Genomic DNA, 24,300 nt, shown 5'->3' with positions numbered 1-24,300 from the left:
TTTTAAATTAGTTTGTGCCTTCTTTAATTTTTTTTTTTTAAACTTAAAACATACCTAATATATTACACTAAACCATAATAGAATGACCCCTTTTCTAGATCTATTTTGAGGGGCCCTAGTTGGCCCATGCCCAGGCCGGCACTGACTATCACTCCACCACCATCCCTCCACAACTACTAAATGGTTTATCAATTTTCTTTATTTAACATGTTATTAAATCCAACCAACTCATTTAACCTTGTTTTTCAAATAAGCATGCATAACTTATTTTAACTGTTAAAACTTTTCATTTACCGTATGACTTATTATAACCGTCTAAACTTTCCTTGGGTTCCCTCTATAAAAAATATATATAAATTTATTAATGATTATCAATCTCACTTCTTTAAATTTGAAATAAATTACAAAAACATCCTCTGAGATTTACTTAAATTACAAATTATCCTTATAGTTCTAGAAGTTATATTATGCCCCCTAAGATTTCTAATTTCACAACAAATAGGTTCTTTTATTAATAAATCATCAAGTTAATTAACAATTTTTAATAATGTTAAAAGTTTATTTCAATTAATAATTCAGATAATTTTATTATTGTATAGGTGAACAGTTAGAAATTTTACTTTTTCAATTAATTCTGTTAAATAAAAAATTCTGATAGGAAAATACACTACAACATAAAAGACTTTTGGCGACCAATTATTTTGGTCCTTAAAACCATTATTTTGGTCTAAAAATAATTTTTGTGACAAAATTAAATTTGCCACTAAAAAAGTCACTAAAGTGCGTCTAGAAAAGTCTTTAGTGACAAATTTTTGAAAACGTCACTAAAAATGACAATTAGCGACCAATTTTATATTGTCACAAAATGTTTGATTTTAGAAGACTAAACATTTGGTTGCTAATACTTCGTCACAAAATATCCCAATTTGGTTGCGAAAAACAAAATAATGACATTTTTAACGACAACTATTTTTGGTCGCTAAAAGACAAATAACTTTCTCTTCTACACATTTTCGTCGCTAAAAGTCAATTTAGAAAATGTTTTGCAACCATTTAATTTCATAACTTAAAATGCACAAAAATTAAATTTGTCATCCAATCAAATAAAATAAAATAAAATAAAAATTTAAAATCCACACACCAAAGGCACTCTACTCCCAAACCACAAAAAATATATAAAAAATAAAATTTTACAAAAATTAAAACACAAAGTACCCAAATTCACTTCAACATAGTTTATTATATGAGTTAAAACTCAAAATAGGATCAAAATAGTTCAACATAGTTCATTATATGAATTAAAACTCTATGAAGATATCAACCACAATCGACTTCAACACCACGCTATGGCTTTGCATTTGCCATGCCCAGTTTGAGAATGCTGGCAAAGGAAGGGCTTCAGTGGCCTTCCCTAATGCTCTTTCCTGGCAAACCAAAGATGATGATCAACACCATTTTCTTAGAAATCCAAATGAAAACGTCTAGGGACAAAAGCATGAGCTGAAGTTCTAATCAATCAGAAGGTTTCTTAGAAGGCTAATATATGATTTGAGTTGTTCATCTATTATTTATCATTTTGTTAAAACAAGAACTCTGACTTTTGCTATGGAATGCTTGCTTACTATGCTTTATCATATAGATTTTGATGTCATATTAGAAAGATTGTATTTCTCTGTGGTTTTAGAAGATAGAAATATTGGTGACTCAGTTTTCTGTAAAATAGACAAAATGATAGACGATAGTTACCTCATAGTTTGGTGTGAAAATGGGATAGATGCTAGACCATATCAGAGGGTGTTTGGGCCATTGTCCATCCGTAGGAACAGAAACAGAGCTCTCAACCTGTAAAATACACAAAAGACATTGATCTATTAAGAGGTTATAGTAAACACAAAGATCGCGACCTATGTGATTACAAAAATTCAAAGACGAGAGAATTCATACCAACCACTCATTTGAAAAAAGGCTAAATCGAATAGAATGCGTTAAATCAATTTTATTAACTTAACATTAAAACTAATTTTTGGCAATATTTTTTTTTTTCTCTCTATCTTCTCGTCTATCATTTTGTCTAGAAATCTCAATTAAATGTCCTCTCAACTTGCTCTATAGAAAAATTTACACAACAAGAACTTGATGAAGTATATTCATTCTTCAATCAACCACCATCATCACAAAAGTCAACTTATAATTAGTAATTACCTAAATTAAGCTTATAATCCGAACTGCCATATTATGCTTTCTTCAAGTAACAATGGAGACATTTTATAATTGTGTCAGTATCCACTATATTTGGACAAAATTATAACCTTCTTATACTTCAAAATGAACTATAGAACAAACATATTTATTCCATAAAAGAAAGGTGGAGGCATAAACCTTGTACAACCAAAGCACCTAAGCCTATATACCTACAAGCATATACAAATCCCCCATAAAATCAATAATCGAAGAAAAACAAAATGGAGCACTCTCACATCCAACAAAACAAGAAACAAGTATAATTTGCTTTAAACAATGAATAGGGTGTTAACAGTTCAACCCTGCTAAATACTCCCAGTGGGGGTCGCACCCCCAGTGAGGTGGTGCGCCTCTACTGGCTGACAACCAAAAAAAAAAAAAAAGTTTTTTTTCGCCCAATCACGGGCCTCCACCTCACTGGGGGTCGACCCCCGGTGGGGGTATAAAGCATTTTTGGTTAACAGTTACTCTCAAGAGACAGAAAAATTTTAACCGTGAAATTTCAATGGCTGTGTAGTATGTAATAAGCAAAGGCATTGCTACATATAATAGCACAATGACTACTACAACACACATGAATGGAGAATGTTAGGAAAAAACTTATATATATTAATAGTAAGAATACCATTAATTCAGTAAAAAACAGCCCACCAATATTAATACATAGAATTATTTTAGATTATACACTTAAAGTTTATAATTACTCAAATTTTAAGAAACTTAGGTAAATACCTCATCAATTCAGAAAATGGTTGTAGTACCTGTAATTTGACCGGCCAACTAAAAAGAAACAAATGAAAATGAAGTCAATATAAACACATACATATTAGTTCTCTAAGTCACATACTCGAATTATAAAAGCAAAAGAGAAGAGTTCCTAACAGTACCACAACAAAACAAATAGACTAATACTTCAACAAGTGCTAAGTCAATAGCAATTTTCAAACCATCTAGCAACAAGAAAATTCAGAATTAAAAAATTTCCCAAAATAGCAAGAGTCCCACCATCTCTTAAACATAAATCCTTTGTTGTAGATCATATATGATTGTTAGCACAAGTACATACTCGAATTTAGAAATTTCTAAATCATCAAATCCAAAATAATGGCCCATTTGAACCGGTAATTATAGCTTGAATCTCTGTGAGTGTGTTGAACGATGGAATTATTCAAATTGATCCGATTTTCGGTTACATATCAGGTTGTTGTTTTAAATCCAACCACACCGTGATATATTTATTATTATTTTTGTCATTATTATATATAAAAATTGCAAAAACAAAAGTTTATCATTAGGTTTGAATACCAGTATTGATTATGAAATCGATCAGCTATAATAAATTTAATCAAATTAATTATTTTTGGTTTGTATACTAAGATGAAAAATATATCATGTTTATTGTTATATAAAATTAATTAGTTTGTTTGGTTTTAGGATTCGTAATTAACTTTTCAGAAAACTGAAATTTTTCCGTATTCTTTTGTTTTTACTGATTTTTTAAAAATATTTTAAGTAATTTTTTTAATTTTTAAATACAACTAACATAAATACACTTAAAAGTATAATATTTGTGAAAAAATCTTTAAAAAATTCACTAAATACCAAATATATATATTAAAAAAAATCATAATTCATTTTTCGTATTTTTGTGTATTTATTCTTTTTTTATAAATATCTTATTTTTTAGATACATCAAAGTAAGGTGCATCTAAAAAAATAAAAAATTATTTAAAATTTTGAAAAGATTCACTAAAAATAAAAAAATACATAAAATAAAAAATTTAATTTTCAAAAAATTAAAACCAAACACAATGAATAGAAATATAAAATCAAACTAAACCAAACTAAATCAATTTTAACGGTTCAATTATGATCTAAATTCACAAATGTAACAATTCAATTACCATTTTAATTTTTCTAGAACATTATGGCGTAATTTTGCAAAATATAACAGTTCAATTATAATTTTATTTTTTTTTTAAAATCATATTATAAAATTAGATCAATTTGACCGGTGAATGCCACGCACCTATGTGCGAGTCTCACATAACCAACAACTAGAAGTCATTATACAAATGCAAAAAAAAAAGAAGATATGACCCTACTTGTTTGGTGGATTAAGTTAGAAAGGATTGTTAGGAAGAGGATTAAGTAAAAATGAGTTTATTTTGGTATTAGTGTAAGAAAGGTTAATGATGTGATTGTTAAATTATTTTTAAATAAAATAAATTAAAATTTTATTTTTATATTAAAATAAATATTAAAACAAATGGTGCAATTGGGATTGTAAAAAAAAAAAAAATTGGCTGGCCAGCTATTTTTTTGTCCGGCAGAATGTTTTTTTGGCTGGCTGGCTATGTTTATAAAAAACAAAAAATTCACATAGTACTGGACGTTAGGAAGAGACGATTGGATAGACTAAAGTTGCTCATTATTTGCTTATGATGTGTTTGGTTAGGGAATTTGAGGTGAGATTTGGAAAAGAAAATGGAAAATGTAGGTGAAATGTGAATAAAACATGCCTAAATTTCACCTAGTTTCACACACTTTTTTCCTTTCCCTTTCTAAATCCTTCCTCAAATTTCCCAACCAAACATAACATTAACGTCACTCGTTTTTCAGCCAAGTTAATCCCTTGCCAAAAAAGATTACCAAGTCATCCAAATTGTGCAGCCAACCTTTTCAAACAACACCGAAACATACCGCAAGTAGAACTCACACACCGCAATCCTACTTCAATCTGGCCACTGAAACGGCCAAACAAACGGGCCCATGTGAATTACCAACTATGCCATCGAATAGCAAGATTCAAGTAAGGAAGGGGTCACATGATCCGGGGTAAAATAAATTTTTACCGCGCATTCATCTCCAATTCAAAAATTTCCACTGTTTTCCCACTTCTCTACTTCCCCCAAGATCCGATTCCCCCATTTGAATTCATTAACCCGCCATGTCCATGTGATTCTCAATAATGAAACAATAATTCTCCCTCTCCTTTTTTAACGGTCTCTCTCTCTCTCTCTCTCAAAATTCTCCATCTAAACCAAACTAGAACTCTCCTTTTTCATCTCATTGAAGAGGAGATCGATTCGTCAAAAGCTGGTTGAAGAATGTCGTCCCTGCCACCCCCTCCAGAATCTCAAACTCGAAACCCATACTATTACAGCCGCAAAGAAAAATCTCTTGGCGTCTTGTGCACCAAGTAAATCTCTCTCTCTCTGTCACAATGTGTGTATATATATATATATAGATAGGCGGATTTTGATTTTCTCCCCACTCAGTTTTCTAAAGTTGTATAATCGTGATGGTGTGGAATCGATTGGATTGGACGATGCTGCAAACCAATTAGGTATGGATCTAGTCTCTAATCTCAATTTTTGTTTTAAAAAAACTATCAACTTCTCGTTATTGACTGTTTATTGAATATAATACCTTTCAGGTGTTGAAAGGCGGCGAATCTATGATATTGTCAACATATTAGAGAGTGTTGGAGTATGGTCTTTTGTATTTCCTTCTCTTCTGACTAGGGTTCTTCTCTCATTGAGCTGATATATATATATATATATATATATATATTTTTGACGCATTTGGATTCATCAATTCTCTCAGGTTTTATCAAGAAAAGCAAAGAATCAGTATTTTTGGAAGGGTTTTGGTGCGATCCCTCAGGCTTTAGATCAGCTAAAGGTACTCAAAATTTCAGTGGTTAAAAATAAAAAATGGGATTGAAAAATTGCTGAACATCTGTCCTTACTTTGATTTGTTTAATAGGAAGAAGCATTGAGGGAGAACTTTTCCACCTCAGGTTGCTTCCATTCTGCCAATGTATGTTACCTAGCTCTAGTTCCCCAATCTGTTTGTGTACTGAGAAAAGTTGAGTTAATTAAAGGAAAATCAAAAATGTTTTAGCTCGTGTTATTTTGTCGTGGGTTATGAAGAATCGGTTTCAACTCAGCCAATTGGTATATGGCTAGAGTTTGTGGATTACCTAGCTGGTTATTTAATCTAATATGAGATTTTGATTCATTTGAATTTCTTTTTTCTGTCCTACATTTTAGCAACCAAATGGTGTTTTATGCATTTCCTATTATTCCCTAATAATAAATATGAGCTTCTTTCAATAGGCTTCAAGTGAAAATCACAAGGGAGGGCCTTCCAATTCTAAAACTGATAGGCAAGAAAAATCCTCAGCGTCATGTAAAGTTGGTAATTTCTCTCTGTTCTTTTCTATCATTTGTTTCTATGTCCTTTACTTGATTTTGAGGGAACATGAAGTTAATTAAGATTGCCATTCTCATTGAAATAGACTTCATAGGCTTCTAATTATGATTTTGGCAGACAACAGGAAGGAGAAATCTCTGGGGCTTCTTACTCAGAATTTTATCAAGCTTTTCATTTGTTCCAGTGTAAGCTAGACACATACATTGTTGATCCATTAATGGTTAGTTTTTTCTTTTATTTATTATGCTCCATCTCCTTGGTTAGGTGGATTTGATTTCCCTTGATACTGCTGCAACAGCATTGCTTGGTGACATCCATGATCCAACAGCTATGAGAAGTAATTGACCTTTAACTCATCTTTACCTTGTGTTTGGTTGGGGGATTTGAGAAAGAATTTGGAAAGGGAAAATGAAAAGGTGTGTGAAACTAGGTAAAATATAGATATGTTTTATTCATATTTTACCTATCTTTTTCATTTCTTTTTTCAAATCCCTCCTTAAATTCTCCAACCAAACACAGCATTAGTCTTATTTATTTTAGTGGAGGGAGAAAAAACAATTGTATTGATTTGACTGACACTGTCTACCTAAGATAATTCTGCAGCAAAAGTCAGGCGCCTCTATGATATTGCAAATGTCTTTTCATCCATGAATCTCATTGAAAAGGTAAAATCCATTTCAGAAAATCATGAATTAGTAAATGGAAAGAAGCATAAGAAAGAACATCTTTCATAATTTCTCATCTATGTGATTTGCAGACTCATCACCCAGAAAGCAGGAAACCAGCATTCAGGTGGTTGGGGTTGAAAGGAAGTCCAAAGAATGGACATGCAACTTCTTTGGATTTGAATGAGTCTAGAAAAAGAATGTTTGGAACTGAGATCACCAACACTCTTCCAAAGAAATATAAAACAGATTCTGCACTTGATTGTAATTCAAACCAGAATGCAGATATGCCAACGCATAAGAGACGCAACAATTTGAAAGATGAACATGGTAGGAACTCAACAGAGCAGCAGGGGAAACATAGCTCCAAGGGTTTTGTGTTTGGCCCTTTCACTCCAGCCAACATGCCCAAGGTAGGAGATTCAGAAAACAAAAATGCGAGGCGAGTTCAAGGCTTGGAGGACTTGGCTTCTTCTTATCGTCCTCTATATCGCAACCAAGGTACATTTAAATTTTTTTTATTACAAGTTCTTTTTGGTATCCTGTTGGGGTTATATCTGGGATATAGTTCAGTATTGCAAATCGTAATGACATTTCATAGGGTTGATTAAGTATGAAAATATCACAGATTTTTTTTGTTCAACTCTTTGGGCGTGTTTGATTGGGGAGATTGGAGGTGGGACTATCCACTATTTGGATTACAATCCAAATAGTGTTCATTATCCGCTGTTTGATTTTTTTTTAGTCCACTGGACATGGAGTCCGGCCGGACTCCATGTCCCTCATATGGGGGACTATTGTGCCCTAGGGGGTGGGTAGAATGTGGGGACTATTCACTGTTGGGATTAGATGCGAAAATGACCATTTTAACCCTCTACTATTTAATTATGTATTATATTTAATAAAATTCAATAAAATTTAAATGTCTCAATTTAAAAATAAAATAATTTTATTTAACTTTTTATTGATGTTTTATTTATTTAAATTTTTAAATAATTTTTTATAGATATTTTATTCATGTTTTATTTTAAAATTTTGTTTATAATTTATTTAATTTCATTTTTTAAATTTTAATATGTGTTTTATTTAAAATTTATTTAAAATTTTAATTAAAAAAATAATATAAATTTTTTATACAGATTATACAGAATTTTATTAAATCAAATTTAGTGGTTATTTATTTATTTAATTGTGTAAAAAATAAATTTATTTTATTGTGTAAATAAACAAACACAGTAAAGTTTTGCATGTAAAAAAAAATAATGATTTGTTATACAGTAATGATTTAAAACAAATTTTATTGATATTTTATTTATTTATTTATTTAATTTAAAAAAAACGAATTTATTTAATTAAAAATAATTAAAATATTAAAGATATGTTTAATATTGCTATTACTTAGTAAACAATTGAAAAAGGGTAAAATAGTCTTTTGTTCATTTATCCTATCCAATCCGTCCCACCAAACGTTGGATTCACTGAAAATAGTCCTATTCAGACATCTAATCCCATGAAAAAACAAACACAGGATACATATCCAATCCAACCAAATAGTCCGGGGGATTCACAGTCTGAGTACTCAAGTCCGATGAATTCCAATCCCTCATTTTCCAGTCCGTCCAATCAAACACACCCTTTTTGTTTTGTTATGAAATCACTTCAAGTGGCGACCCAATTACTAACAATGCTTCTGAGATATACTAACTATCGAATTGTGTGTTGATCTTTACTTCTGTTTTGTTACTGTTCTTTTTTAAAACCAGCAATCCCTATTATTCTGTGTCCATGCCCAAGTTACAATGTTTAGGAAGAGTCACTTGGCCACACACCACTTTTATTGCCTCTCTTGCATTAGTTTAGTATTTTAATTGCCAATAGTCTGGAGTATCCCTAGTTTAAAATTGCAAAGCAGTTTTGGTGTTTGATATCCTTCTTTCTGGATTGTTTTTGGCTTGGTCATGGATCATGTATAGTGTGTGCATCACGAACTCATGTGGATCTGCATGTCATGTACACTCATATCATAAACTTCATACAACTGCAGCATTTGAATGATGTAGAAGATGGTTTTCTTGATGGTGTGGCAGCTCTTAGTGACCTCTTTGGTCATTATGTTGAGGCATGGAAATCATGGTATGATGAAGTTGCCGGGAAGAAGCAAATTCAAGAAGTATCCTGACGCCATACTCACATAACGACGCACATGTTCAACAGGGAAACCCTATAACTCCACTGATTCTTGATGAGTTTATGGCTTCTTGTTGGATGCATTTTTTAGATGCACCAGCCAGAGCAGCCAGCTTCAATTTATTATAGCATTGATGATTTTTCTTTCTTCAATTCCATGTTTGTAATTTATACTCCTAGTTTCATAGCTTGGATGGATGACCATGTAAGTAATGCCTCAATGATGAATATGTTTAGCAAGTATTCGTGTTTTGAGAAGTTTCTGGCTCTTCTTTGCACATTATTGGGTAATAATATATATATATATATATATATATATATATATTTCTAACAAAGTTCTTGTTTAGAGTTTCAACATTTTGTAGTAAGAATTTTATAAAAATATAGATTATTTGTATACGATCTGAATCAGTTTCAATCTGAAACCGTGAGGTTTAATCCAGAATCAATTTGTGAACTATGAATTTTTAATTTTTCAATCTGAAACCGAACCACAGATTCAAAAAAATCAATCCAAATCTACTGGATTTGACTGGATTGGATCAGATTACGGATTTCACGGATTCTTTGTTAAGCCCTAGTTTTTACCGGCATAAAAACGATAGTATTACATCTGTCGATTTCTTATTAATACACATTTCAAAATGTATCATCTGTTGATTTCGTATTAATATGCATTACAAAACTGAAATCTCCTCATCTTGTTTAGTTTTCAAATTCAAATATTGAGTTTTTTTTTCAATTATTTTAATTTTTTTAAAAAAAATTTAAATGCACTTCAATATTTTTGTGAAAAATATGAAAAAGTGCATCTAAAAGTTAAAAAAAAAACTAAAATATTAAAAAAAAAGGGTAAATTACAAATACATTCTTTGTTTGTTTAAAGTATAGATTATTCTTTATGATTTGAAAAATTACAAATATTTCTTTGTTAGAATTTTTTATTTAACAAAATTAATTAAAAAATAAAATTTACAATTGCTCTCTTATATAATAATAAAATTATCTAAATTATTAATTGAAACATATTTCTAATATCATTAAAAATTGTTAATTGACTTTGAATGTTTATTAATAAAATAGATGATTTGTTATGGAATTAGAAACTCCAGGGGGTGGAATAATTTTCAAAATCACAGGGAGCGATTTGCATTTTAATTAAATCTCAAGAGGCGTATTTGTAATTTACCCTTAAAAAAAAAAAAAAAAGGTAAATTATATTTTGCACTTTCACATTTTGTACCAAATCTTAATTTGACCCTTACACATGAAGTTATGATAGTCAACCTCTTGTATTGCTGATTAAATCTCACTTTGGTCCTTATATATGAAATTATGACAGTCAACCCCTTGTATTTTTAGGCAAATTTTATTTTGGTCCTTACACAGGAAATTGTGACAGTCAATTCCTTGTATTTTTTTGTCAAATCTCATCTTAACGTCTACGTAAGTGTTAATGTCCTTTTTCTCTTACTCAATTGCTTAAATTTTTAACATAATCTAGTCATGTGATAAGAATGTGATTGCGACATGAGAGTAAGAGGAAAATCGTTTACATTTTTCACTAATACACACTTTACATTTAATTATGACTTAGACCATCTCCAACGCTTCACCAAACTTTGCATCAGATTTGAAATTTAGTGAAAAAGTCACTTTTTGCAGCTCCAATGATTTCATCAAATTTGTATCAAAACGAGAATTTACCAAATTTTTCATCAAAGTGAGAACAGGAGGAAGATTTCACCAATTTACTGTGTGTGACCGTTGGAGGAAACCAACCGGTCAACCAGCCGGTTGACCGGCCGGTTGACCAACTGGTTGACCAGTTCCCTTGGAAATAAGTTGGTTCAAACAGGTCAAAAAGTTCAAAGAGGTAAAAAAATAAATAAATAAAAAATACACTAACCAGTCAACCCACCTGTGGACCCCTGCTTTGATGAGAACCATTGGAGCAGTCTATATTAGACTGAGAAAATGATCCTTTTTTTACTCAGATTTGATGAAAAATTTGGTGAACCATTGGAGATGCTCTTAGACTAAAACAAAACATAAATTGTGAACGTTTAAGAAGAAGAATTAGAGTTTTGCATAAATAGAAATCATGAAATTTTGTTCGACACGGTGACACAACCTTTAATTTTTTGTCACGATTTTTTTTTTAATTATATATATATATATATATAATGTTATATAACTCTCACGTAGGACAAAATATATTGGTGAAAAAGATAAATGATTTTTCTTTCTTACCCTCATTTGGTAATCACATTTTTGTTACATGATTGAATTTTGTTAAAGATTTAAAAATGAAGTAACAGAAAAGAGAGATTAATACTTATCACAATTTAAGCAAAAGTACTAGAGCTTAATTGTCACGATTTCATGTATGTGGACCAAAATAAGATTTAACCAGAAGTGCATAGGATTAACTATCATAAATTTGTGTACAACCAAAGTGAGATTTAATATAAAGTGTAAGAGTATAAAGTGTAATCTATCTTTAAAAAAATTCACCAAAGACAATGAAAATACTATTATATAATAAATTATTTTCTATAAATATTTTATTTTTTAAATGTATCTAAACGTAAGGAGGAAAAAATCAACAAAAAAAAAACACCAAAAACAATTTTCCAAAATTAAACTACCCAGTAAAGAGCTCAACACGTTTCCCTTCAGAGGTTTTAAGTTCAAAACATGTTTCTTATGACCATTTCTATGAATTATTCTATATTATTCAATATGATCAGTCGGGTACCCTAGGTGAGCCTCGGACTAGACATCAACTATGTTTTGTGGGCATTGATGCAGTTGAAGTTGAGACTCTCAGAGCATTTCATATACAATGAAAACTAAGAATAACAACACATGAATTTCCAAGAAAAAAGAAAAAAGAAAAAGAAAAAAAAAAACAGAACAAAAGTATCAAACGAAAATTATATCAATATAGTTGCTTCAGTTTTAAACATACAATGGCAAGTGTATCCATCAAACTTATTCAAGCTTGTACCATTACCATACGAGTGTAAAGCATATTCAAAGGTCCCAATTTCTAATTCAATCAAAATCATTCCCACACTAGCATAGTAAACAATGAAAACAAGCCTCAATGATCAAGAAACACATTAGTTTGGGTCTGTAAAGAATTTGTTGACGGCTGGCATGATCTCTGGAGACTTGTTGCGGACAAACTTCCGAACAAAATGCTCGGCGTACTTCTCTCCTTCTGCATGGTTATCCAGCACACCTGCAGCCCTTTTTTCTTTGTTCACCCTATTATTTTGTGAAAGAAAAAAAATTGTTAGCTGAACCACAAAATAGTAGTTTCATCTCAATCCAATGCCACCTTCATGCTCTATCTACATATTCTCAGTGTAAGAAAGAAAACATGCCACTTTTTTTCCATTCAAAGTTCAAATCGTAACAAATTAAAGTGTTCAACAATATTTGCCCATAAAGGGAAAAACACGAGACTATGACTTCTACGATGTGGCCTTGTTTGGTTTGTATTGGAGAAACATGTTTTGAGATAAAAAGTACGAAAATTTGTTTGGTTTGGTTTTTTTTCAAAAGATGTTTTGAAAAATTATTTTGAGAGAGAGTTTGGAAAAGTGATTGATTTGATGTGTATGAGAGAGAGATTTGTTTGGAAAATTTGTAAACCAAACAAGTTTTGAAAAAAAAATTTGAAAAAATTTGTTTGGTTTGATTACTTTTGAAAACTTATTTGTAGAGAATTTTTCTCAAAATTTTTTGAAAAACACAAACCAAACACAAGTTCTTGAAGTGCTTTTAGCAACTGCAAGTTTTTCACTATGAAGAAGGAACATGTTCCTTGTGACAAGAACTTCTGGGGGCATCTGTATAACAAGAACATGTACAAAATTTCTTCCTATGTTTCTGTGACAGAATTAGACGCAACAAATTTAAATGCATCAGCATGATTTTGACCAACCATTTAGATTGTGTGGCAGGAATGGAGAAGGGGAATATTCTAAGCCTTCTTTATTCATTCGAGGTCTTCTTCATTCCATCACGTGGACGATTTCAAGAATGAAATGTGATTCCTGAATAGCATTCCAAGATGGAATGAAAATGTCGTACGAAGCAAGAATCTCATTCCCAAGCTCTCTCTCCCATGGGAATATCATAGTCACAGAGGGATGTGAACCTTTAAATAGTTAAGGCCTCGTTTGGGAACAGGCTAATTTAGTAACTTTTTGGCTATTTGGCTAAAAAGGTAGGTAAAAAAAACTTATATGTTTGGGATGACTTTTTGGCTAATTACGAAAAGATGTGCAAAAAGTAGAGAGAAAAGAGAATCTTTAACTTTTTGGTATGAGTTGTTGGCTTTTTGGCTAAAATGATAACTTTTTGACTTTTTGGCTAAAAAGATAAGTCCCCAAACGGGGTCTAAAAGAAAGGAAAAGTAGATGAAACCACAATAATTGAATTTTTATCATTTTCCCACAAAGATATCATAACTAAACCAAATGCTTGAATTGCATTGGCATAAAATCCATTATTGGCAATGGAGAGAGGTGTCAAAGATGAATCCAAACTCTGATCAAGGATAAGCCCATGTTTCTATTTTTTCTCTCTAAAATAAATGAAACAACCTTTTTGTTCCTTTTAAACTATGAAGCACGGATACTCTGAAATGGCCCCGTACGCGTATCGGATACGTATCGGATACGGATACGCACTCTATACGGCGGGATACGTATCAGATACAGGAAAAAAATATCCTTTTTTTTTTTTAATTTTTGAATTTCGGATACGTTTGGGATACGCAAGGATACGATCGGGATACGCAAGGATACGGCGGGAAAAAAAAAATTCAAAAACTTAAACTGGGGGTCAAAATGTAAAATGTCAAAATAAGGTAAAATAAAACAAAAAAAAAAAATTAATCAACCAAACTTACCTAGGTCGAATAGCAGCGGCGAAGGAGGAGGAGTTCGTCGTCGTCTCTCGCTCAGGTTCGTCGATCAGGTTCACGAACAACAGCTCGACGCTCGTCGATCACGATCAGGTTCGTCCCTCTCTCTTTTCCTTTCGCTCCCTCTCGCTCGATCTCTCTCTCTCTCTCTGGTCTGGAGATGGATAGGAAGCACAGACATCATGATCATCCCCTAGATTATCATCTCAGCATCATCGAGAGATGAAGAGTGACAGAGAGTTTGAAACAAACATGGGTGTTGAGAGATGAGGGTAGACACGGACAGAGAGAGGAAGACCAAAGGGGAGAACAAAAGTCAAGAAGATAATCAAATAAGATATATATATATATAACACCACTACCTTCGGGCTTCCACCAGCCCAAATTCACCACTTATGAGGGGAAGACAGACCCTACATGCACTTTCGCCACTTTCATCAGGTTATGGTAGTGTACCGGAAGAATAAGGCCCTGATGTGTATCCTGTTCCCATCTAGCCTTGGCGACCTAGGTCTAACCTGGTTCAAAAGGCTACCAGAAGGCAGCATCGCCTCTTGGGCACAATTGGCAGAGGCGTTCGTGACTAGGTTCAGAGCGAACACCAAGACACCAGTGGAGATCGATCGGCTACTCTCCATTGAGATGGGCGACAAGGAAACGTTGAGATCCTACAATGGTCGGAATTGGGAGACTTTCAACCAGATAGGAGATTACCTCACAAATCTCGCCATCGCGCAATACAAAAGGGGTCTACCAGTCGGAAACAAGTTAAGGGACTCAATTACTGTGACGCCACCCCTCACAATAGAGGCCCTAATAGAGAGGGTACACCAACATATCTGCGTAGAGGAAGATAGCGCCCGGGCTAAAGCAAAATCTAGCTCAACAGTAATGCCAGACAAAAAAACTGCAGCAAAAGTCAACACGGTACAACAACCAAACAGGAATGGGCGAGGCAAGCGAGTCGACAGGAAGGACCCAAAAAAAAGGAGGTTAAGAGTTCGCACTGCCATCACCACCGTGTTCAATAAACCCATCTACCGAATTCTCAGCGAGATAAAGAATGAACCCTTCGTTCGACGGCCAGCCAAGTTGGGAATAGCGCAAAAGGGTTACGACGAGAGGTCCCGCTGCACCTTCCATGATGAGAAGGGGCACCTAACTGAAAATTGCACACCCCTGAGGCAACATCTAGAAGAATTAGTAGCTGCTGGTCACCTAGACCAGTATATTGAAGGAGGAACACAGCCAGCCCCCCAGGACCTCAACAGGCCAAACAGGATGCCGGTGGACGGACCACCCCAAGGCATAATCAATGTTATTCATGGGATCATTGAACCTGAGCGGGTATGTGAACTCAGGGGGATGATAAAGAAGGCAGAGCACCTGAAAGAGGTACTAAGTGCACAACCCGCCATCAAAAAGGGCAATACAGAGGCTACGAACGTCATATCCTTCTCAAACAAGGACCTAGCAAGGCTACATTGCCCTCACAATGACGCACTGGTGGTAACTTTACACGTCAAGAACTTCGACATCAAGCGAATCCTGATTGACCAAGAAAGTTCGTGCGAGATAATGTATTATGAAACCTTCAAACAGCTGAAACTAGAGGACAAAGACTTGGCCCCTGCAACATCCCCCCCTAGTTGGCTTTAACTCGATGCCAGAATGGCCAGTAGGCAAGATAATCCTCCCAGTCAAAGCTGGGACCATGACGAAACAAGTGAAATTCTGAGTATTGAATGTCCCTTCCACTTACAACATAATCCTGGGAAGAACATGGTTGCACGCCATGCGATCGGTAGCGTCAATCTACCATCAAGCACTACGATTCCCCTACAAAGCCGAGGTAATTGAAGAGGTCTTGGGAGACCAAATCATGTCAAAACAATGCTTCGTCACAGTAAACAGCAGCCGGACTGCAAAAGGATATGTACACATGGTAGAAGAGCCAGAGAGCAATAAACTATTTGCGGGTGTTGGCAAGGCAGCAGAACAGAAGGCAGTGGAAGACTTGATAGAGATAAGGATAGACGAAAAGAACCCAGAAAAGTTCTTTTTGCTCGGCTCGTCTTTGTCTAGCACTGAGAGAATAGAGATCATAGAATTCTTAACCTCTAATATCGAAGTGTTTGCATGGACACCATACGACATGCCTGGCATTGACCCAAACTTCATCTGTCACCAACTGAATGTCCACCCGACTGCTAGACCAATTATACAGCGTACTCGCAGATCAGCACTCCACCACGCGGAGATAGTGGCGGAGGAAGTGGGAAACTTGCTGGAGGCAAGAGAAAGGTTGTTAAGATCGCAATCCGGATCGTAGGATCGTACGATCCTACGACTCAATATACACTATTCGATCCGGATCGTAAGATCGTGGTGGGATCGTTGTGGGATCGACGGGATCGGTAGGATCGCATCTGGATCGCGACTCCATGCGATCCAGATTTGAAGGATTTTTTAGGCAACTTAAAAGCAAAATCGGGACCTAAAATGAGAGAAGCAAAGAAGTAAAGCAATAGAGAAGCTTCACCTACTGCGATTAGGGCAAACGAAGAAGACTGACCTGGGGAAAGAGAGATTCAATCATTCAATATCAAACGAAGCCTGACCTGGGCAAACGACTCTAGGTACACTGCTTCCTCTTCCTCTTCCTCTTCTTCTTCTTCTCCTCCCTCTCTCTTCTTCGTTGCGACTCCACTCCAGGTCTGCTGCTCTGTTTTTTTTTCTTCAAATTCGAAGACTCTTCTTCTTTCTTCGCTGCTCAGCAGCTCTTCTTTCTTTCTTCATTGATCTCTCCTTTCTTCACTGAATCACCTCCTTCGATGAATTTTTTTTTTTTGGGCTCTTATTTATTTATTTATTTATTTTTGGTTCCGTACATTACCTCTTATTTATTTATTTATTTTTGTAAACTTATAAACTTATAAACTCTGTCTCGTCTAGATAAATAAATAAATAAACTCATTGATAAATAAATGAACTTCGTAAATTTTTTTCTCCTTAATTTGAATTGCATTATGGTTGTTATGGGTGATGCTATATTGTTGAAATTGTTAAAATTTAATTGAATTGATGATGGTTTACTAAAAATTGTTGAAGTTTTAATTTTATGTATGATACATTACTAAAAATTGTAAAAATAACATTTTTTTTGAACGTATCCCCACCGTATCTGTATCTTACTTTTTCAGATTTTGTCGTATCGCCGTATCCGTATCGTATCGTACCCGTATCTATGCTTCCTAACTTTTAAATATTTCAGTTTTGACATGGCAACATGGGAAAAAATCGTTAACTGGCTACTAGTTTAGTCAGTACAACTTCACAAACATGCCAACACTACACGCACCCTTGACACCACCATTTCAGCAACTTCAACTGCACTGCCACCACAACCAGAGACAGAACCCAGGAATACTTAGAGGGGAAGCGTCTAGTTCAGTAGAAACAAGTGTAACCAGGAATAAACATAAAATCTAAGTTTTTGACTATTGCCACCATAATATAGCTAAGTAGGAATGATTAGAATTGCAGGAGACCAACTGGCCAAATAGTAGGGAAAGGCAAACTGGACCATAGATCCATGATAAAACATGTTAAAAGTAATCTTACCATTTTCTTTCCTTGATTATCCATGCAACTTGTGTTTCATATCAATGTTGAACATGTTTAACATCTAAATGATAGCGTCACTTAACAACTTCTAATACTGTTCATGTATGTGTTGTTGCTATGATTTCTATATATACCGTGACCAATATCAGGGCAATTGGTGAAACAAAACAAAAAAAAATAGGGTAAATTATCTAACCTTCCTTGAGGTCTGAAGAAAATGCATCAAGCTCCACAAGTTTGGTATAATTGCATTAGATACCCTTGAAATTTTAATTCACATCACTGAACCCAATTTTTATTGGTAAGAGTAATAAAAAAAATGATGTATATTGTACCATGTTTGTCACACTATATCTTCACATCATCTATATTAGTTCCAATCATTTTAGCTTTAATAAAATGGGAGATTCGTGTAATTATGCCAAACTTATGAAGCCAATTATATTTTTTTTCTAAACCTCAGCGTAATTTACCTAAAAAAAATCTTCAGATGAAGTATTTAGGATTAAATTTATTTGCAATTAAGATGACAAATAAAATTTTATAATGAGATTGCTTATATATATTTGCATCTGGTATACATCTAATCCCAAAGACCAAAAACAAGAGTAAAAAATTAAATTAAATTTCAAAATCGATAACGATACAAAATATTACATACAACAACAGATTGGGAGAAGAGAGAATTACCTGACTTCAGGATTGATGCATATGTTGCGCACCAACTGGAATCCGCAAATCCCTACAGCTACCCCTACGGCCGCAAACAATGGATAAACCTACACACATACACATCTCACCATCAGATCTTATCCACTAAATCAAGAATCTCGAAAAATATAGCTCAAATCCTCCATCAAGACAAGACAGATCTCTACTCATACATAGATCGACATGAATATATATATATATATAGAGAGAGAGAGAGAGAGAGAGAGAGAGAGAGAGCAGAGATCCAGGGGAGAAGGATGCGAACCTCGGGCCTCAACCATCGGTTGACAGTGGATGAAGCCATCTGCAGACAGCGAAGACGGAAGAGGGCACCACGCAGAGAGCAATTTTTTAGAAGATACGGACGATCGAGAATGACGACTTACTCCGACCTTGCCTTTTATAGGATCGAATATTCGGTCGAAAAAGAGGGAAAAAACTAGGGTAAGTTACACTATACCTAATATTTAATCCAATTACATTATATCTGGACATTTAAAAAATTACATTCTTATTTTTGTATTTAATAGTCTTATTTTACAAACTTTTACTTATATAAAAAATAATAACTCTTAATAAAAAAATAGAATAAATTACATTGGAAAAAAAAAAAAGCAAATGAAAGGAAAAAAAAGAAAAGAAAAGAAAAGAAAAGAACAGAAGTAAAGCAAAAAAAAAAGAAGAGGATATGAGTTTAAGGGGACATAATTATTGAATGACAACACGTGGCCGAGGTGGTACCGGAGTGCTAGCCGAGGTGCCACGAGTCTTAAATATAATGCCGAAAGGATCTCAGCTAGGCCGAGATTGTCTCTGAAGATACCGAAATCCGAAATAAGCGGATAAGGGACAAGAGTCCTAGAATGAGAGAGGACTTCAGTTTGGATAAAGATAAGATTCTTAGAGAGTTTATCCCAATCTAACTGAAAGTCCAGGATTAGCATTGAGCTAGAGTCCATTGAAGCTAGACTTTTATTAGGATTAGGTTACTAACCACTATAAAAGATAGTCACCCTCGTGGGTCTAAGGTACGTCTTTTGTATTCTGAATAGTGAGTTAAGCATTTTTGCTATCTTTGAGAGATAACTGACTTCATCGTCGGAGTGCCCCCGATGGACGAACCATCACCAGAATCTTATCTTTTTGTTGACAGGTCGTTCGGGCTCAATTTATTCTGCCGGTATTCTCCTACTAAGTACCTATTTGGCAGTGTGGTCGGAAATTGACACACATAATTTGGCGCCGTCTGTGAAAACTTAGTTAGAATAGATGGCCATTATCGTGTAAGATCAACATGTCGGTAACGACTGGTTTAGTGAAGATGGAAAATGTGTCAACATTAACGGAATGAAGACTCTTCCAAAAGGGATGCAAAGACAGGGGGCATGAGCGTTCCCAAGGAGATGAATTTCAAGTATAGAAGGATCAGCCTAAGTGAGCAGATCCCGGATTCCAGATCCCGGATCCCAAATCCTAGAAGTCAAGATCTTAGCCTAGATGATTAGGTTCGAGAAAACAAGAGCTCAACCTAAGCGAGTAGATCTCGGATTCAAGATCTCAGATCCCAGATCTTAGAAGACAAGATCTCAACCTAGATGAGTAGGTCCGAGAAGACAAGAGCTTAGCCTAAGTGAGCAGATCTCGGATTCCAGATCCCGGATCCCATATCCTAGAAGTCAAGATCTCGACCTAGATGATTAGGTGCGAGAAGACAATAGCTGAACAGATCCAGGATTCCAGATCCCAGAAGACAAGATCTCGGCTTAAATGAGTAGGTCCGAGAAGACAAGAGCTCAGCCTAAGTGAACAGCTCCCGGATTCCAAATCCTAGATCCCAGATCCTAAAAGACAAGATCTCGACCTAGATGACTAGGTCCGAGAAGACAAGAGCCCAGCCTAAGTGAGAATCTCGGATCCCAAATCCTAGAAGACAAGATCTCGGCCTAGATGATTAGGTTCGAGAAAACAAGAGCTCAGCCTAAGTGAGCAGATCCTAGATTCCAGATCCCAGAAGACAAGAGCTCAGCCTAAGTGAGCAGATCCCAGATTCCAAATCCTGGATCCCAGAGGACAAGATCTCGGCCTAGATGAGTAAGTCCGAGAAGACAAAAGCTCATCCTAAGTGAGCAGATCCCAGATTCTATATCCCGGATCCCAGATCCCAGAAGACAAAATCTCAGCCTAGATGAGTAAAAGACAAGAGCTCAGCCTAAGTGAGTAGATCCCGGATTCCAAATCCCGGATCCCAAATCCTAGAAGACACGATCTCGGCCTAGATGATTAGGTCCGAGAAGACAAGAGCTTAGCCTAAGTGAGCAGATCTCGGATCCCAATCCCAGAAGACAAGAACTACGCCTAGATGAGTAAGTCCGAGAAGACAACAGCTCAACCTAAATGAGCAGATCCCAAATCCCATAAGACAAAAAAGAAGCACACAAGGTCAGACTGAAGTCAGCCAGGTTCTGCATGTCGGTAGAAGGCCATCTGCACATAAGGACTTTTACTGGACCTCTATTGCGATGTGTACATCCTTTCCAGGTTGAAGACTTTTTACACGAGATCCATGCAAGGGGCAGATCCCTTGCCCATAGAGCTATATCATAGGGATTTTGGTGACCCTACATGCAAAAGGATGTCGAAACCTTTGTAAAAAAGCGTGAAAATGTTGTTGAAATCCATGATTGTGCGATAAGACCGAAATGTCTTATGGCGATGTTCCTATGGTGAATATGATGAATAACTTAGATTTATTATATAGTAGAGTTGAATTATACTTGCACATAATAGAGTTGAACTAAGTTGGCGATGTTTCTGAATGAAACATGACGAATAACTTAGACTTATTATATGGTAGAGTAAAATTATACCTGCATATAATAGAGTTGAACTAAGTTGGCGATGTTTCTGAATGAAACATGACGAATAACTTAGACTTATTATATGGCAGAGTCGAATTATACTTGTATATAATAGAGTTGAACGATATTTCTGAATGAAACATGACGAATAACTTAGACCTATTATATGGGAGAGTCGAATTATACTTGCATATAATAGAGTTGAACTAAGTTGGCGATGTTTCTGAATGAAACATGACGAATAGCTTAGACCTATTATATGGGAGAGTCGAATCATACTTGCATGTAATAGAGTTGAATTAAGCTGGCGATGTTTCTGAATGAAACATGACGAATAACTTAGACTTATTATATGGAAGAGTCGAATTATACTTGCATATGATAGAGTTGAACTAAGTTGGCGATGTTTCTGAATGAAACATAACAAATAACTTAGATTTATTATATGACAGAGTCGAATTATACTTGCATATGATAGAGTTGAACTAAGTTGACGATGTTTCTGAATGAAACATGACGAATAACTTAGACTTATTATATGGGAGAGTCGAATTATACTTGCATATGATAGAGTTGAACTAAGTTGGCGATGTTTCTGAATGAAACATGACGAATAACTTAGACTTATTATATGGCAGAGTCGAATTATACTTGCATATAATAGAGTTGAACTAAGTTAGCGATGTTTCTGAATGAAATATGACGAATAACTTAGACTTATTATATGGGAGAGTCAAATTATACTTGCATATGGCAGAGTTGAATTATACTTGCATATAATGGAGTTGAACTAAGTTGAATTAACTTAGACTTGCCATATTGGTAGAGTCAAACTCATAATAGAACTAAGTTCATTAACAGAGAAACCAAGGTTGAAACACCTCGGGAAGCCTTTGTTTGAATCTAACTTCGACAAAAGACCATAGTCACATGCTTAATGTGAACTTAAGTAGAACTTAGGTTCGCATTAGGGGGCAGGGAGCTGGAGTGATGAACAAACTTAAGAGTTTGACACTGGTTAAAATTTTCAAAAAATGGGCTTAACACTTGTTGAAATTTCGAAGAAATTTACAAGTTGGAGTTAGCCGATGCAATGATGAATAAAGTATCCGAGGTACATGTTACCCAAGGTGACCAACCAAGTTGTCAAAACTTGGAGTCTTAATAGAAGATAGTGTATAGAGGTAAAAAAACAATAACACTTGTAAAAATATTTTTATTTTTAAAGTGTTAGCAGAGGTATAAAAATGATTAGTTGAGGCAAACAGTCAAGGTTTATTCAAGGTATTGTATCCCAGAGTTATTATATAGTTAAGGTACACTTTGAAGATATGCAAAAATATTATAAGTTTGGAAGCATGAAAGAAAGCAGCAAACATGCATAGAAAAAAAGGCATACATTCAACACTTGGAAGAAAATATAAGACTTGCATTCAGGGAAAAAAATTGTTCAGATACAAAAAGGCACTTCGGCTTGGCATAAGAGGTCACTTGTTCATCTACAAAGACAAAAAGGGCACATCGATCAAATATAAAGCTAACATTTTTCAAACAAAAGATTACAACTGTCTAAAAGTAAGAAGGAAAAGTATAAAAAGGAGGAAAAACCAAAGTTCATGCATTTTCCATAGTCTGCCCAGCCTTAGCAATTGGTGTTGTGTCAGCCTCGGCAGACAGCTGGGCAGATTTTTCATCTTGGACCTCGGCGTCGATTTCACACAGTGTGTCATCTAGGCTCTTGTTGGCAGTCTCGATCTCAGCCTCAAAAGTGGTCTTTTGAACATCATCCTCTCCATCCTGAGTCAAGTTAAGAACTTGTTCATTTAGAGTTGGGGACTTGGCCCTAACAGTAGCTTTAGATTCTTTCTCGGCAACGTCAGCCTCAGCCTTTTCCTTCTCTTCGGCCTCCTCGTCGTCAGCCTCTTCTACTTCCTCGGCCTCATCCTCAGATTGATTAGGAAAGCAAGGGAAAGAGACATTGAGTTGACCCATATCATGGAGGGGTGAGTCCTCGGGGACAGACATCTTTTTGAGGGTTGTCGTCCAGTCAAGATAGTAGCCTTTGTTGCAGGCCATGCAGTATTTACATCGGCGACTCCTTCCGGCTGTTTGTTGATGGGAGTTCAAATCGACAAGGAGTGGAGGCAGGAGTAGTGCTAGTATCTCCGGACGGGCAGATACTGGAACAATCCATACATTTGGGGTTTAAAGCCTCAAACAATGAAGCAGAGTATGAAGCACTGATCGCAGGATTAAAGCTGACAATAATAATGGAAGTTGATGAAGTAATAGTCTTCTGTGACTTCCAGCTTATCGTCAATCAGGCCAAAAACAGTGGCAAAATTGAACGAGTGTGTGAATACGTGTATATATCCATAAATAAATTGCAAGTAAGGGAAATTTACAACATGAATGAAGTCATAGAAGCAGTATACAAACGTAATAGTTTGAGGAGAAACAAGAAACTGAAACAAAGGAAAGCAGTGGCTTACCAGGGGAGTGAAGCTAGTGTTGAGCACGCTGGAGTCAAATGATGGCAGCAATCGGAAAAGATCAGAAAAAGTTTCGCCGAAGGGGAAGAATGGAAGTGGTTGCAGAGCTTGAGAGCTTAAAACAATGGGGGATTTGGGAGAGTAGAGAGAGAGAACTTGCATGAAAACGATGGTAAAGAAGTGAAAAGATAGAGAGAGAGAAATGATTTTGATCAAACACGCAGAATGGCAGCAAAATGGCAATTAGTGTGCCTAGGATGACGTGCTTGTCAGACGGCGCACGCAGGTGCGATATGACTTAAAGGCGCGTGTCAGGCATGGTCCAATGGGGGGAAAATGCGTGGCAAAAACAG

General features: G+C 35.0%; 2 protein-coding genes and 1 long non-coding RNA gene across 6 annotated transcripts; 1 reads left to right on the top strand and 2 right to left on the bottom strand.

The window, feature by feature from the left end:
* Positions 1 to 1,152: 1,152 nt before the first annotated feature.
* On the bottom strand, positions 1,153 to 5,166 carry LOC114263475 (uncharacterized). The gene is made up of 3 exons (XR_014347206.1): positions 2,974 to 5,166; positions 1,747 to 1,842; positions 1,153 to 1,424 (listed from the first exon to the last, which is right to left on the bottom strand). It is a non-coding gene; the product is annotated as an uncharacterized LOC114263475 (long non-coding RNA).
* On the top strand, positions 4,896 to 9,572 carry LOC114263474 (E2F transcription factor-like E2FF). Of its 4 annotated transcripts, none has more exons than XM_082899914.1 (11): positions 4,896 to 5,443; positions 5,523 to 5,590; positions 5,681 to 5,733; positions 5,851 to 5,928; positions 6,013 to 6,066; positions 6,366 to 6,447; positions 6,580 to 6,647; positions 6,727 to 6,799; positions 7,066 to 7,127; positions 7,220 to 7,628; positions 9,215 to 9,572. In XM_082899914.1, exons 1-11 carry the CDS (start codon positions 5,352 to 5,354, stop codon positions 9,304 to 9,306), a joined length of 1,131 nt encoding a protein of 376 aa, XP_082756040.1. In that variant the 5' UTR covers positions 4,896 to 5,351; the 3' UTR covers positions 9,307 to 9,572. The 4 variants fall into 4 exon arrangements, with proteins under 4 accessions (XP_082756040.1, XP_082756054.1, XP_028059824.2 ...); XM_082899928.1 differs by having other exon boundaries at positions 9,172 to 9,572; XM_028204023.2 differs by having other exon boundaries at positions 7,054 to 7,127.
* Positions 9,573 to 12,240: 2,668 nt separating this feature from the next.
* On the bottom strand, positions 12,241 to 19,070 carry LOC114263473 (B12D protein). The gene is made up of 3 exons (XM_028204022.2): positions 18,863 to 19,070; positions 18,577 to 18,665; positions 12,241 to 12,590 (listed from the first exon to the last, which is right to left on the bottom strand). The coding sequence occupies exons 1-3, from the start codon at positions 18,899 to 18,901 to the stop codon at positions 12,443 to 12,445; spliced, it is 276 nt and encodes a 91-aa protein (XP_028059823.1). The 5' UTR covers positions 18,902 to 19,070; the 3' UTR covers positions 12,241 to 12,442.
* Positions 19,071 to 24,300: the final 5,230 nt, after the last annotated feature.

Source organism: Camellia sinensis, chromosome 1, assembly GCF_055761805.1.
Source record: "Camellia sinensis isolate YWXY chromosome 1, ASM5576180v1, whole genome shotgun sequence".
In the NCBI taxonomy this organism is placed as follows: domain Eukaryota; kingdom Viridiplantae; phylum Streptophyta; class Magnoliopsida; order Ericales; family Theaceae; genus Camellia; species Camellia sinensis.
Note: the sequence above shows the minus strand (reverse complement) of the source record. Positions and strands in the feature narration are given on the sequence as shown.